This window comes from Tamandua tetradactyla, chromosome 5 (assembly GCF_023851605.1).
Source record: "Tamandua tetradactyla isolate mTamTet1 chromosome 5, mTamTet1.pri, whole genome shotgun sequence".
Taxonomy (NCBI): Eukaryota; Metazoa; Chordata; class Mammalia; order Pilosa; family Myrmecophagidae; genus Tamandua; species Tamandua tetradactyla.
In genome coordinates this window covers 111,680,369-111,695,984 of record NC_135331.1, presented here as the reverse complement: position 1 = coordinate 111,695,984, position 15,616 = coordinate 111,680,369, and the positions used below count along the sequence as shown (strand labels likewise).

General features: G+C 39.2%; 1 protein-coding gene across 1 annotated transcript in view; it reads right to left on the bottom strand.

Moving 5' to 3' along the window:
* Positions 1-10,745: 10,745 nt before the first annotated feature.
* The window catches only part of FBXO9 (F-box protein 9), a 46,855-nt gene continuing 41,984 nt past the window's right edge, over positions 10,746-15,616 (bottom strand). Inside the window, exons 12-13 of the mRNA XM_077162074.1 lie at positions 13,440-13,591; positions 10,746-11,381 (exon numbers count right to left, since the gene is read on the bottom strand). Of these exons, the coding sequence (XP_077018189.1) occupies positions 11,273-11,381; positions 13,440-13,591 (261 nt within the window). The 3' untranslated portion in view covers positions 10,746-11,272. The remainder of the gene's footprint in view (positions 11,382-13,439; positions 13,592-15,616) is intronic.

Below are 15,616 nucleotides of genomic sequence, written 5' to 3'. Positions count from 1 at the left end.
TGTTCCCCCTATTATTTCTTTATTTTTAATCCACATTTTCCACTCATCTGTCCATACCGTAGATAAAAGGAGTATCAGACACAAGGCTTCACAATCACACAGTCACATTGCAAAAGCTATATCATTATACAGTTATCTTCAAGAAACAACAGCTCTACAGTTTCAGGCACTTCCCTCTAGCCTCTCTAATACACCTTAAAATAAAAAGGTCATATCTATATAATGTGTAAGAATAACCTCCAGGATAACCTCTCAACTCTGTTTGAAATCTCTCAGCCACTGACACTTTATTTTGTCTCATTTTTCTCTTCCCCCTTTTGATCAAGAAGGTTTTCTCAATCCTTTGATGTTGAGTCCCAGCTCATTCTGGGGTTTCTGTCCCATGTTGCTAGGGAGGTTTACACCTCGTAGAGAGGGGATGGCATTGAGTTTGCTTGCTGTGTTGGCTGAGAGAGAGGCCACATCTGAGCAACAAAAGAGATTCTCTGGGGGTGACTCTTAGGCCTAATTTTAAGTAGGCTTAGCGTATCCTTTGTGGGAATAAGTTTTATATGAACAACCCCCAAGAATGATGGCTCAGCTTATTGATTTGGTTGTCCTCACTGCTTGCAAGAATATCAGGCATTCTCCAAATGGGGATGCTGAATTTTCCCACTTTCTCGCCATTCCCCCAAGGGAACTTTATTTAAAAATTTTTTTTTAAATATAACAACATACAAACACAAACATTCTTACCATATGATCATTCCATTCTTGGCATATAATCAATAACTCACATATCATCACATAGTTGTATATTCATCACCATGATCATTTCTTAGAACATTTGCATCAATTCGATTTGCATCATCTATCTTTTCTTTTGGTATCATATGTGCCCCCAGCTCTCCTCCCGCTATCATTCTCACATTTAGCTTCATTCAGTGAACTAACATTATTGTGCTACAATCAGATAGTATTGTGCTATCCATTTCTGAATTTTTACAATCAGTCCTGTTGCATGATCTGTATCCCCTCAGCTCCAATTATCCAGCATCTGCCCTATTTCTATCTCCTGATAGCCTCTGTTCTTAACAGAAATTCTCCTAATTTATTCATTAATGTTAGTTCATATCAGTGAGAGCTGTCTCGTTTTTAATAGTGTATCACCATCACATGTCTGCATTATTATTTATTGACATAGGCCCCTACTGATAGACACTTAGATTGGTTTAAATCTACTAAATTTGTCTAAGTGCATAAAACTTATATATTTAGTTTAGCAAAGCATTACTATAAAGCAAACACGTGTCTAGGCACCATCCAGGCTGAGAAATAGGATTACTGGCACTTAAGAGCATGGATGATTGCAGCCCCAATCCCATCCCTCCTAATCACATTTCCTACATCACAAAGGTGGCCACTATGCTGGCTTTTATGGGAATATTTCCATGCCTTTTTATTTTTACCACTTTGCATGCATTCCTAAACAAGGGTTTGCATTTGCCTTTTTGGAGGAACTTAACAAATAGAATTGTATGCTATATTTTAAAAAGTTATTGAAATATAATATACATATAGAAGCGTACACAAAGTCATAGAGTATTATACAGCTCAATAAATTGTCACAAGAACACACCAGTCTAATCACCATCTAGTTAAATTATTTCCTATCTTACTCAATGTTTTCAATAATGTCTACTCAATATGTGTTCACAAGAGTCATTATGTTGTTGTATTTCACTGTAATTAAATCTATTAATGTTAGTTGTATTAAATCTATTTATTCTCACTCCAAATGCCATACCCCTGTACTCTGAGGTGGGTCTCTCTGCTTCCTAAATATTTTTGGCTCATAATTCTTTTAGTAAGTTATGTGTGATGAAACACATCCCCACTCTAAGATCTCCAGGATTTACTATATCTTAACCTCTACGTTGCTCAAGTATAACAACCAACTATATATCTATAACGAATGGATCCAAGGGCTTGAAGAAAGTTTGAAAATCACTTTGCCCAGCAAGGGTCCCATGAGTTTTCCTACCTTTTTTAAAATTTTGATTTATTATTCAGCGCTCATCCAGTTACTACAGTCCTTTAACTGTCTTCTAGAGTTTTGAGGAAAATGGTGCTGTCAGATTTTGCTAGTTTGTTTCAGTTTGCTAAAGTTGACAAAAGGCAATATACCAGAAATGGATTGGCTTTCACAAAGGGGATTTATTAAGTTACAAGTTGAAATTCCAAAGTGGGAAAATCCCCAAATTAAGGCATCAACAAGGGATACCCTCTCAGAGGACAGGCTGCTGGCATCTGGAGTTTCTCTGTCATATGGGAAGACACATGGCGAAGTCTACTGGTTCTTCTCTCCAGAATGTCTCTGAAAGCATTTTTTTCTCTTAGCTCTCTTGGCTCTGAGCTCTCTCCAAAAATGTCTCTCCAGCAAGCAGATTAAGACCCACCTTGCATGGGCAGGATCACATCTCCACGGAAACAATCTAAACAAAAGGTCCCAGCCAACAATAGGTCCCTACAACATTGGATTAAAAGAACACAGGCTTTCCTGTGGTACATAACAGATTCAAACTAGCACGCAGTTGGTCAAAGATTCTGTGGAACAGAACCCTGAAACATGTTATGCTGCCTTCTTAGTCAAAGCCTTGGCTCTTGCATTTTACTGATTTGAATTAGCCAAATCCAGGCCCCAATCCTTTAGGGCCTCTCTTCCTGTCCCTGGGAGATGGTGGCATCCAGTCAGCAGAAACTGGGCCCATTCCTCCAGGGTGGGTGAGGCCAAGGGTGACAGAACCATAACTGGTATGATTTTGAGGGACTTTGTTCATTCAGCTCCTAGGGCCCGAGACCTGCAGGTACAAAGAATGCAGCCAGGAGACACTGACTGCCCGTGGACAGAGGGAAGCATGGCAGAGGGGCTGCAGAAAAAGTGGGGAGTCTTGTTCTGCTTGTGGCAGGTCCAAAGATTCAGTTTAAACCCTATGAGTTAATAGGTCACAGTCTTAGAATTTTGAGGTCAGGCTGACAGGTAAACTCAGTTTAGCCACTTAAAGGCAAAGCTTTTAAAAAGCCTTGACTTCTATCCAGCACCTATAAGTCACCGCCCTGGACTCAGTGGTGGAGTGAGATGTGAGACTGGGGGGGGGGGGGGGGGGGGGGGGGGCTCTGTACATGAGTTACTTAGAATTTAGTAGGGGAGAAGCAAAAATCTCAATTCAGCCATTCACAGCTCTTCTCTGAAGACTTCTGGCATGTGATGCATGCCAGGATATGGCAGGAAGTACAACAGAGGTGAAATATAGCCTTTTGAGAGTGAATGGAGGCCCCAGGGGAGAAGATTGCATGTGGTTATTTAATTACTCATTGATTGGAGGTAAATCGGGGAAGGTCTCAAGGAGGAAGAAGTAGAACTCTGTGAGGCAGAGCTGGAAGGTCAGAGAGATGAGAGTAAAGATATTCGAGAGCAAACATGCAGGAGCAGGGAAGTGCAGGTGTCTGCAGAGAACTGCTAGCAGGAGAATTAAGAAGTGAGACTGTTTGGAAAGGTGGATCAGCGTCAAATCATTCCGGTTCTAGGATGCAAACCTCATGAGTTTGGATTTGGCCTGTACACCAAAGGTCCTGTTCATAGCTAGTCTTTGTCTCCTTGAAGTATCCATTCTCAGCCATTATATTCATTTCTTTTTTTTTTTAATTAAAAATCAGTTTATTATACCAGCATTTCCAATAGCACATTCTATTCCTCAGAATATGAGTTTCAAAGAGTCAAAGTTAACAAGTTTCTTTACTGCTAGATCTCTATAAGACTACTGTAATACTTATGGTGAATCTTCAAGTATGTGGTGTTTATCAAACTGATGTGACCATGTAATTTTTTTACCAAGCATCCAGGGGCACATATTCTTGGAAATGCTGCAGTATGCTATATTAGGCTACATAAGGAAAAAACTGAAGAACATTAAACTAGTTCCCAGAAAAAATGTGAGATGTTCTAAACTCCTAAAAAATTTGGAGCATACCTATTTGTACATGTTGATATCTATTTAAGAATTAAAACTTTAAAGATTAAACTGAAGGGCAGGCAACCATGGCTCAGTGGCAGAGTTCTTGCCTGCCATGCCTGAGACTCAGGCTCGACTCTTGGAGTCTGCCCATGCCAAAAAAAAAAAAAAAAAAAACTCTGAAGACTGTCTTCTCTACCACCAGAAAACTATTTTCTCAAGGATTTATAACATAAAAGGTTAACCTTCACAATCTACACACAAAATATCCATTATTCTGAATTATAAAAAAATCAGAACTCTAAAAATGTAGTACGTATAAAGCCCAGTGACATTGTATTTCAAAGTGATGATTACATAATAACTTTCTTTAAATCTGAGTTAGCTCATCAAATTTGTCACTGTCATCTTTTTTATCTTTACTGACTATAATTATCAAGTTGTAAGAATACATAATTACAACCATATTAATACTTGAAAGAATTTTGATACGTGGTAACACCTGGATACTGAACAGCATCTAATTAAAATATAGCTTTCATTCACCAAAGGAAATATTTTATGTAAGTTTCCAAAATAAATTAAGCAGTTATATATACTGGGTATGAACTGAAGAAAGGGGCTAAGCTGAAATATGGAAACACATAGGAAAACAATAGAAAGAATGAAATTAATGTATACATTCTAATCAAACATTGGTTCCAGGTATCATTTTTCATAAAATTAGACTTTATGAGTGTACCAGGCCAAACCCTTTACTGCTTTCGCTTTGCTTTTCCCCTTTCCTTTCTCTCGCTTTGCCTTCAGTCTTTTTCTTTGCCTCTGGTTCATCCATACTGGGTACTGTCCATACTGGTCTAGTAGACTCTTTTTGTTTCTCTTAGTATCGGTCTCCATCTTCATGTTATCTTTTTCATCTTCCACCGCACATTGCATTTTCTCTGGGTAATTTTTAGGTACCAACACAGTTGCTATCTCTTGAACATCTTTCATTAGAACATCACTATCTACTTTGAGAATTATTATTATTATTATTTTTTTTTTTTTTAACATGGGCAGGCACCGGGAATCGAACCTGGGTCCTCGGCCATGACAGGCAAGCATTCTTACCTGCTGAGCCACCATGGCCCACCCTACTTTGAGAATATTTTTAAGTCTGCTCAGCTCCTTTGGTGCATTCTTCTTTCTCTTTTCAGCACGCATTTTCCTTTTCCACTTACTTCGTAAGCTTTTAGCCATGTTTTACGGAGAAGATTCACAAGCCGCGGGCCTCGGACAGATCACGCCGACCGGAACTCATTTCTATTTTTGCTGTAATTAATTACGGCAAACTTGGTGGTTTAAATCAATGCAAATTTATCCTTTCATAGTTTTGGAGATCAGAAGTCCAAAATGGGTCTCAGTGGGCTAACAACAAGGTGTCAGCAGTGCTGCATTCCTTCTAGAGGCTCTAGGGGAGAATTCATTTCCTTACCCTTTCCAGTTTCCAGAGGACTGAAACAACTGTACTAATGTTCCCTCCATGATGGCTGACCTTCAAGGGTATAAGCAACATGGCGGCCAGGTTGTAACTGTCCTGTCAGGGAATCTTGCTTAATGATAATCTCAGTGGGAGAAGAAAAACCTGTCCCAAAACTTGTTATTTCTTAAAACAAACTTTAAGATTCAAAATCTTTAACATTTTCCTGACTCTTCAAGTTTCTCAAAGTAATGCTTTCTAACTCAGAGAGTCTATTATGAGACTATTATTTATACCTCAAGTACTACTATTTCTTGTGTTTTTTGAGCAGGGCAAGGACAGGGGCAGGGATTTGTTATTCATAATCATCATGATCCTTATAAAGGTCATCTGTTCTCTATCATTAAGGAAGAACCAGGCTGTACTTTTTAAACTCAGTTCTTCTTAAGATTAGAGTTCCAGAATCAACCTATTGAGACATCAACTCAGGCTCTGTGGATTTCCCATTATTTCCAATTTTCACCTGACAACTCCAGGCCACCCCTCCTGGGCTGCTTCTGGGTAGAGTTGGGAAATTGTTGAAATTTCCCCTGTGTATCATCTAGGATTTCCCACGATCATCCACACTTGCCTTCTGCATCGGTTTCTGGAGTATCATTGCCTTCCATTTATTTCCCCTAAGCTAACCAAAGCCTGTATGCAACTTTATACATCCAGGTTCTTGCCTGTATTGAGGGCAGTCTCATCCATTGGTCCTGAGGAGGAGAGGAAAAATATGTGTTATACATGCCACTGCCCCCCAATCCTGTGCCCAGAGCGGGCATTGCTAATTAGTCTTGGTGTGGTTCCCTACTCAACCCAGACAGCATCAGAATCCTTCTCAACCAGCACTTCAGGCAAACCATCATTAACTTGACAAATTCAGTCACTGATTTTACGAGAGTTAAAGCTTACCTGATGTAGTACAGGGGGATTTTGGTATAGGCAACCCAGCTGAGGTTGGTCACATGTATAGTCTTCACATTTTTTCAATGTATAATTTTATAATCTTTCTGGGGACTTCTCCTAATTGGTCCCTCTTCAGTATGGAGCTATCTTCTGCACCGACTCTAAATATTACTAGTTTTTTAGGTAATTCTCTCTGATAATAGCTTCCACATATAGAAGGCCTATTATGCGTTGGAATTTAACATCATAATATTTTATTGTCACAGTGACCCTGTGGGTAGTCATCATATTCCCTCTTTTACCAATGATGCTCCAGGTGGTGACTCTGCTTAAGATAGTGCCAGAAACAGTGGGAGTTCAAACTCAGGGTTATCTAACACCAAAGTCTGGGGTTTTTCTACTGTTTTATGCTACTTCCTTACGTCTCCTTTCAAGTTCTCAGGGGAAGGTCTAATTCCTTCATATCTGGAGGAGCAAGATTCTTTCCCATTCAGGTCCTTAGGCACTCAAAGTAATCATGTTTAAAGGTCTGAAGACAGCACAGCTCAAAGACCCTTACTCTATAGAAGTCCCATTGTTTTAGCTATCACCTGCTCCAAATGGTACCAGCATCCGTTGCTGTATGCTTGACTCGGGGGCATCCAACCAAAGATACATCAGTGAAGTGAAGGCCACAGAGCCCACCCCTCCACTGTAAGAATTAACAATGGTGGTCAGATTGGGAATCAGCTCAAATGTACCGAGTACCTACTATGTGTCAGTCTCTGTGCTAGATGCTTTGAGCTCATGTCCTTCAAATCCAATTTATGGTCTTTTCACCACACCATGGAGCTAGCTCCTTACATCACAATGCTCCAAATAAATCCACCCCTCTAGGTAATCATGCAGGTGCATCACAAGGGGAGATGAGGAAGAAATAAATCAGGAAGAGAAATGTTGCTCTTAGCTGTATGATTCAAAGGTATGTGAGTCATAAGTAGAGGGAAAATTTTTTTCGAGCAATTGCCTGCTTTACCTTGGCGTTACAGTGTAGGCCTGGAAGAAATTAGTCAGGCTTAAAGAAATCAGGCTAAAATTGGGGGCAGATGAGAAAATTAGAAACCAACTTACATATTCAGCATTTTTTCAAGCTCTTGATGATTTCTGGCATCAAAGCTTCCATTAGCCAAATGCAGAAGTTGGTGAGTATTTTGAAGTCTGCCAGAATCTACTGCAGGATAATGGGTATGTTGGAACTTGCAAAGTGACTTCAAAGTGAAAGTATGGAAATCAGCTGTATCAACAGCAGTCATTCTATTCTTCATACCCTAGGAAACACCATAGGCAATTTCTTCCCTTTTGTTGGAAGGAATAAAGCCAGAGAAGAAGAAAAAACATTCATCTCAAGTTACAACTGACAAAAAGCTGGCCGTAGGGCATTGGCAACAACTTGTCTATAGAGTGACTGTTCCTTCCAATTTGCCCAGAATAGTCTTGGCTCATGCTCGTTCTAGTGAGAGTATAAAAAACACTCCTTTCCACCAAAAGCGTCCCGATTTTGAGAGTGGATTGACTATGGTCACCTTGCTTACATAGGAGTTTCAATTTACTTCTCCTTTGGCTTATCTACAATAAGTTGAACTGGATATTACTTCCAATGTTCAATGAAGAGTTAGTCTGCACAGAAAAGTCATTTTTGCCAGAAAGAAGTTGTGTTGTGATGAGATTTCCACACTACACTATCCCCTGACATATAAACTACTCAGTGTCCGGGAATCAGCATTTTTAGAACAGTCTTACATGTTTTCCTGAATCTCAATTCCACTGCCAAATGTCTACTGGATTCCCAGGAAGAAAGTGTAAATATGGAAGCTTTGAGTGGATTCAATAGTGGTGCCCCAGAATCTCTGCACTGGGAAGACTAAGGGAAGAAGGGCTTGGAGTCTCCCACGTATAAAGTAGCTACAAACTGCTCCATTTGTGTGTCAGATGGGGTCAGGATGGTCCCTCTCTTCTGACCCTCTCCCAACCTCCCACTCCCCAGATTACTCACCCCAGGATACCCCATTATTCCAAACCAGAGTATATTCAATTTCTCTAAACTGACAAGGCAAACTGGCCAGGTAAAAACTGGCAAAGAAAATTGGGATTTCTTGACTAGTTATAGAGCTCAGTATGGCAGAAGAATTAAGAGTGCTGGCATCAAGAAGGCACTTCATTTTGGGCACACACCTTTATTCTTAAATCCTATCATATGCAGCTTTGAAGGCTTAACAGAAAGATTTGGGGTGCTTCTATTTTTTCGGGAAAGAAAAAAACCAACTTCCCCTAGCACTGACCACAACAAAGAATAAAAGCAAAAATAAAAAAGCCTGGTTGAGAGTGTCATCTAGTGGCAAAAGCATGCTTTCTTTCATTTCTTTCTATAAAGCTTGCATTGAGAGGCCATGGAATGTGTCAAGCACTTTATAGGGATGCAATTTCTGGAAATTTTTTGGTCTATTTTTAAGAGTTAGCCTAGATATTGCTGTGTCAGCTTTCTACAGTACTGACTTATATAACATGGAAAAAGCAAGAGAGAGACATTCTGTAGTTAAAAAAGCTTCTGTGGCAGGGTTTACAAAGAACTGTAGGGAAAAATGGTTAGACAGCAATAATTCCTCTGCATAGTTATTTTGGGTATTAGGATAATTTAATTTATTAATTTTTTATCTGAATATTCTAGCTTTTAAAAATTAAATTGTATATTGCCTTTGTACTTTTACAAACATGGTATTTAAAAATATACAGAAAATGTAATCTGAAAAAAATTACTATTTCTACTTCTAAGGTAAATTTAAGAACAAAAGTGTAAGTCGCCGTAGTGGTCCCAAAGGAATCACTAAGGTTGAACTTGGTTTTTCACTGGCTATCTGCAATAGATCATTTAATCCAGAGATGAGTGAAACAGACACCCAAATCCTACTTTCCTAAAGAATATATTTTTCTAGCTACACCTCTAATAATTTATATTTCAAAAATAATAAAGCCATACCATAAAGAACTGCATTATCTTAGGCATGTTGCTTCTATCCCAACTTGAGAAACATTTTTCTCAGATTACTGCAAATTTCAACCTAAGTAGACTTCTTTTTTTGTGCACACCCTGGATGTGTGGTTCTCATTTTTGACACAATAATATGGGTTAATTTTTTAAAAGGATTGTTCACAGTGAACTGTGAGGACCTATGAAATGTTTTTAATGTCAGTCTAAACTTGAAAGCAACAGTGGCTGCAGATAATGATTTTTGTAAAGTACGAGTATTCAACTGTCTTTGAACCATCAAAAATACATCTGCCCTCCCCCCACTACATGGGACCTGAGTCCTGATGATGAGCTGGGACCTGGCATCATAGGATTGAGAAAGCCCTCTTGACCAAAAGGGGGCAGAGAAAAATGAGACAAAATAAAGTTTCAGCAGCTGAGAGATTTCAGAGTGGAGAGGTTATTCTTATGCATTTTACAGATACCCCTTTTTAGCTTATGGTGTAGGAGCAGGTAGAAGGAAGTAACTGAAACTGTTGAACTGTGTTCCAGTAGCCTTGATTCTTGAAGATGATGGTATAACTATAATAGCTTTTCCAATGTGACTGTGTGATTGTGAAAACCCTGAGGCTGACTTTCCCTTTATCAAGGGTACAGACAGGTGAGTAAAAAAATAAGGACAAATAAAAAAATAAATAAATAATGGCGGTGGGGATAAGGGGTAAAAAATTTGAGTAGATTGCAATACTAGTGGTCAATGAGAGGGAGGCGTAAGAGATATGTGTTTTTTCTTTTTATTTCTTTTTCTGGAGTGATGCAAATATTCTGGAAATGAGCATGGTGATGAATATACAACTATGTGATGATATTGTAAACAACTGATTGTATATTTTGGATAGTGCATGAAGATATCTCAATAAAAATATTAAAAACACATAAATAAATCTGAATCTGACAGAGGTCTGCCAGATGCAGACTCTGAAATTAAACCTTAATAGTGTTGTTACTAAGAGGTGGGCCTCCTTTAAGTGAAAAGATAACATGCTATTTACTATGGGGGTGGCTCTCTTCCAGTTTTCATTCTAGAAGACCTAGGCCTGGATTTACATGAATCTCTGTGGTTCTACAAAGATGCTGGAGGGGTGCCAGGCTTCAGGCAGTCACTTTTCCACATAATGCCACAGATCTGCAAGATACTTAGATGAGGATGGACGGAGATATCCATGGACTGTGGCTGCCTACAAAGAAAGACCAATGATGAAAAGAGGTCAATATTATTAAGCCTGGTTACTCTGTGACTATATCTATGAAATATTCTGCATTCAATAAGGCTACCCAAATAAATTTTCTTTAAAGAAAACATTTATTTATGATCTTTACTGGTCAAACAGTTTCAAACAAACATAGAACAGGTCTTCATAGTTTGAGCTTTTAGTACAGAGACAGGATGTCATGCGTGAAATAAATGCTTTTCCAGCAAAGCTCTTCCCTGATGCATTTAAGTATTAGGATGAACAGGCAGAAAGGAAAAAAAAGACTTACTTGATAGAAATCTGCTCATAAATCTGCTTAAAAAATGACATGATTTAAACCTTACGTGAAGGTTTTTCATAACATAAAATTGCTTACACAACTTATAATATTAATTTCAAAACAAAACACCCAAGAATCAACTCTCTTTAAATAAAAAAAATAATCAATTTATACTCTTCTTGAAAGAACCCCAACAATTTAAAATAAGTTCCAATTCCATATATATATATATATGTGTGTGTGTGTGTGTGTGTGTGCGCGCAATTATAACTTAGGTGCTCTTTTGCTCTATATACTTTGATTCATGCAACAGTAACAGAGGACTGGACGGAGACTCTATAGAGGCTTTTCTGAGAAAGCAGTGTAGCTCCTCACTCTGGCGAAGAACAGGGGGGTATACATCTTGTCAATCTCAAAGGCTGTGACTGCAGTCTCACCAGTCGATCTGGGGGCACACAAAAGGTACTCGTTACAAGGAAAATTCAACTTATTTAAAATTCTTGCATGTTGGGGGTGAGATGGGTATTTTCTTTTTTTTTTTTTTACATGGGCAGGCACCCGGAATTGAACCCGGGTCCTCTGGCATGGTAGGCGAGCATTTTTGCCTGCTGAGCCACCGTGGCCCGCCCTGGGATGGGTATTTTATGCTTTAGTCTTTTTAAATTTTTCATTTGTCAGTAAATTCTAAATATTATAGGAATATTGTACACAATTTTGGAAAACTTAGAAAAAACTAAAGAAAAATCACTCATAATTCCACTATCTAGGCAGCGCATTATGAAATACTTTCTTCTGGTGTTTCTTCCAGATACCTCAATCTCTCTATCAAGTTTTAATATTGAGACCATACTTTATTAGTATATCCACACTAATTGATGTTTCATTTCCTGCAGCTTTTCATTTAACATTATGATATGCATTTCCTGGTATCATTAAATATTCTTCAGAAATGATTTTTGGTGTCTGCTTAATATTTCACTGTCTGTTTCTACCGCAATTTACTTAATTTAAAGTAAATAATAGTACTTAATGTACAATTCAATTAATTGTGTGTGTGTGTGTGTGTGTGTGTGTGTGTGGAACTGGAGCTCCAAAAAATCTTTTTTGTTAGAGATTTAGGTTGTTTCCAATATTTGGCAATTAAAAACCATGCTGTGGTATTTTTGATTATGTCCTTCAAACAGATTCCTAAATGGAATTTTTAAGTCAAAGGATATAGACGTTTTTAAGATTCCAGTCAAACTGCATTTCAGAAAGACTACACTAATTATATTCCTAGAATAAGCTTAATGATTTAATACTTACATATAATCAATTGCAGAATTATAATTAGTAGGAGGTGACATATTATATTATCACAGCCTTTGACTTGGTCCCAAAAGCAGAAAACTCAAGTGACTTTATAAATATTACAAGGGAGTCAACGTGATCACTAGCAGCTACAAATGGCACCCATCATAATGTCCTTTTTTCTTCAAAAAAACCACAATGCTTTTCTAATGGGTCAAGCAGGAACTCAAGCTACCACTCATATGCTTGGTTCTACATTTGGAACTGGTTTCTTTGGGTGAAAAGAGAAACAAAATTCTACTGTACCAGATACCAGAGAGAAACAAAAAGTGATAATTGGATGGAAGGTAATGCTCTGAAGAAAAGAAGAAAAGAAAGTTTCTTCTTAGTTGTCTGTACCACCTGCATGCTTGAAAAAAGTTATTTGTAAGTTGGAAATGTGACCAAGAAAGTTTCAACCATTTGTCCAAGGTTGCAAAGCAGGTAATTGGAAGATGGCTTGAAAACTACTCTCAGAAATTTTGGATTCAACCGGAACAGAGGGCACACAGTAAAGTACCAATATTCTTTCAACCTAAAAACAGCCACCTTGTATATTCACACTAATTGATGTTTCATTTCCCTAAGTCCTTTATTTTACTTATTTTTGGTCTGGTCCTTTCTCAAACACCCCCTTCTGTTCATTAATTAATCCATACAGACTGAAGAGCTTTAAATAGGAACCACCTAATATATTTGGCTTTGAAATATACGAGATTAAATCTTTAGCAGACTTACTTTCCTAACTAAGCGCACAATCTCTGAGGAAAAAAACAAATAGAAACAAAATTAAAAATGATGGTAAAACTGAAAGATGGTGTAGTATTTTTACATTGCTTGAATAGGTCAATGAATAAGTAATACATGGACAACTTCAGAGTTGACTGAGTACCATTTTACCCATGGAGTACTACTTTCATTTCCAAAGTGTGGGTTGTACCGATTCATATTCCCTCTGGCTCTATGTGAGAGCCCCCAGTGCTCCACTGCCTCTTCCATGTTTAGTCTTTTTTACTTTGGCCATTTTCTTGGTATGCAGTAATGTCACACTTTGGTTTTGCTTTGTAATGCAATGTGAGCTCTGAGGAATTCAAAAATATCTGTGAGTTTCTAAGCCTAATAATGAAGTACACTTTTTTTCTGTAACCTTGGTATTTTTAATTTATTCACTTACTTGTACGTAATGTGACAAGAATGATGTATCCAGATGAGTTTGTTGAATCTCTGGTGACCACTGGAACATAGCTGGAGCCCCACATGAAAACTCTGATCTGCTTCTTGTACAGGGACACGACGAAAATATCTGTATTTGTAGTCAAGCGGTTTCTGTAAAAGAAAAGGTTCATGAGTTATCATGAAACTTCACTATGTTTATGTTTATATATAAATGTTTACAGGAATACATTTGCAGAGCGATACTAATAGTAATATATCTGCCCACCATAAAGAGTTGTCATTGATATCAGATGAGACTGTATGCACGTGCCTTGAAAAATGTCAAGTTCTCTACAAAAATTTTTCCATCATTATTATGTCAGCTAATCATCACATCCACCCCCTGTGTTAAATATGACTGCATTATTTCCATTTAATAGCTGAAGAAATGAAGACCCAGAGGGGTCAAAAGAGTGGGACCAAAACAAAGCAGTGAGGAGAAGAGATAGGAAACAAAATTTCTGTCTATCTCTAAGATAGACAAATGCTGCTACTAAAAATACAAAAACGTAAATAGTATGAAGTTTCACTGTATCTTATTCCGAAGAGAAAACTGGTACTGTACATGGGAGTTCCTAAACTCTTTTATTAGATAAAACCTAAACAATCAGGGCCTCACAGCGCCCCAGTCCTGACCTCAGGAAACACATAGTCACGCTCATAGCCACAGCAACCACCTCTGCCACTCAGACTCCAGGAGGCTATCAGAGGGAGGCAAGGCCAGCAGCAGCTGGCTACGGAGGATATGACTCATAGATGCAACCCTGATCTAACCAGCTTGATACAGACGCTAGGGAAAAGGGAGGATGTTGCCTAAGGGAAATGTCTTTTATTTTGTCTTATTTCTCTCTTCCCCCTTTTGGCCAAGAAGGCTTTCTCAATCCCTTGATGCCAGTTCCAGCTCATCCTGGGAGTTCTTTCCCACCTTTCTGGGGAGATTTACACCCCGGGAGTCATGTCTCACACAGCAGGGGAGGGCAGTGAGTTCACCTGTTGAGTGGGCTTACTGAGAGGCCACATCTAAGCAACAAGGGAGAATTTGGCGGGGGTGGGGGAGCTGCATGGGCCAGGAATTGAACCTGGGTCTCCTACATAGCAAGCGAGAATTCTACCATTGAGTTACTCTTGCACCCTGCTAGGGAAATGTCTTTTAAAAACGTTATTACTATAAAGGCAATTTTAAGTCAAGTTTTTATTCCAACTAGCTTATAACTGACTTCTTGGGTTTAACCAGAATTGAAAAAGTACACATGGAGAAAGAGTGCAGAATAAAATCAGACTCTCAATGTATTGAGAGTTCAAAGCACTCTAGTATGAATAATATCAGTAATCATATTAGCTTGGCATGTTTTTCCTCTTGCAAGGACACAGAAAGAAATAACCTTTCGTTAGCTTATTACAGTAGAAATTCAAGTCTTCTATAAGAATTACTATATATAAGAATTATCTTGTGAATGAATTATCTATATAAGATAATTTAGGAAGAAAACCCCTTATGATTCAAAACAAGAAGAGCAATAAAAATATATTCAGGGAGAGACTTCCTGGAAGATGGCGGCTTAGTAAGACGCGCGGATCTTAGTTTCTTCTCCAGGACACCTACTAGGGGAGTAGAAACGATACAGAAAGCGCCCAAAGCCACAACAGAGATAAAAAAGACAGCGTACCCCATCCTGGAACGGCTGGCTGGCTGAGAGAAGCAGCTCGGGTGAGATCGCCGAGGCGCGCGGGCCTTACCGGGCGGGGTGGCAAGCGGCCGGAGTTACTCCCTTCCCCCTTCCTGGGCCGGCTGGGAGAATTGGAGAGGTGGTCCCCTGAAACCAAGGCGACTGGCGCCCACACCACGCGCAGCCCCCGGACCAACTGAGAGAATTGGATTGGAAACCCCCAGGCCGCGGAGAACGGTGACCCCGTGACTCTCGGGGAACGTGCACTCTCTCGGGTGGGCCGCTGCCGCTGGCGCCCTCCCGCCACGCTTGTTGCCCAGGGCCGACTAGGAAATTCGGACGGGCTCTTTCCCTGGCTGCGGCGACCAGCAACCCTCCCTGCGTTCGGACCCCGGGCCGGCTCAAGTCGCTTCGGCTAGCGAACCCCCAGGACGGCGAGAGTTTTCCAAAGTTTAAGGTCCCACAGCAC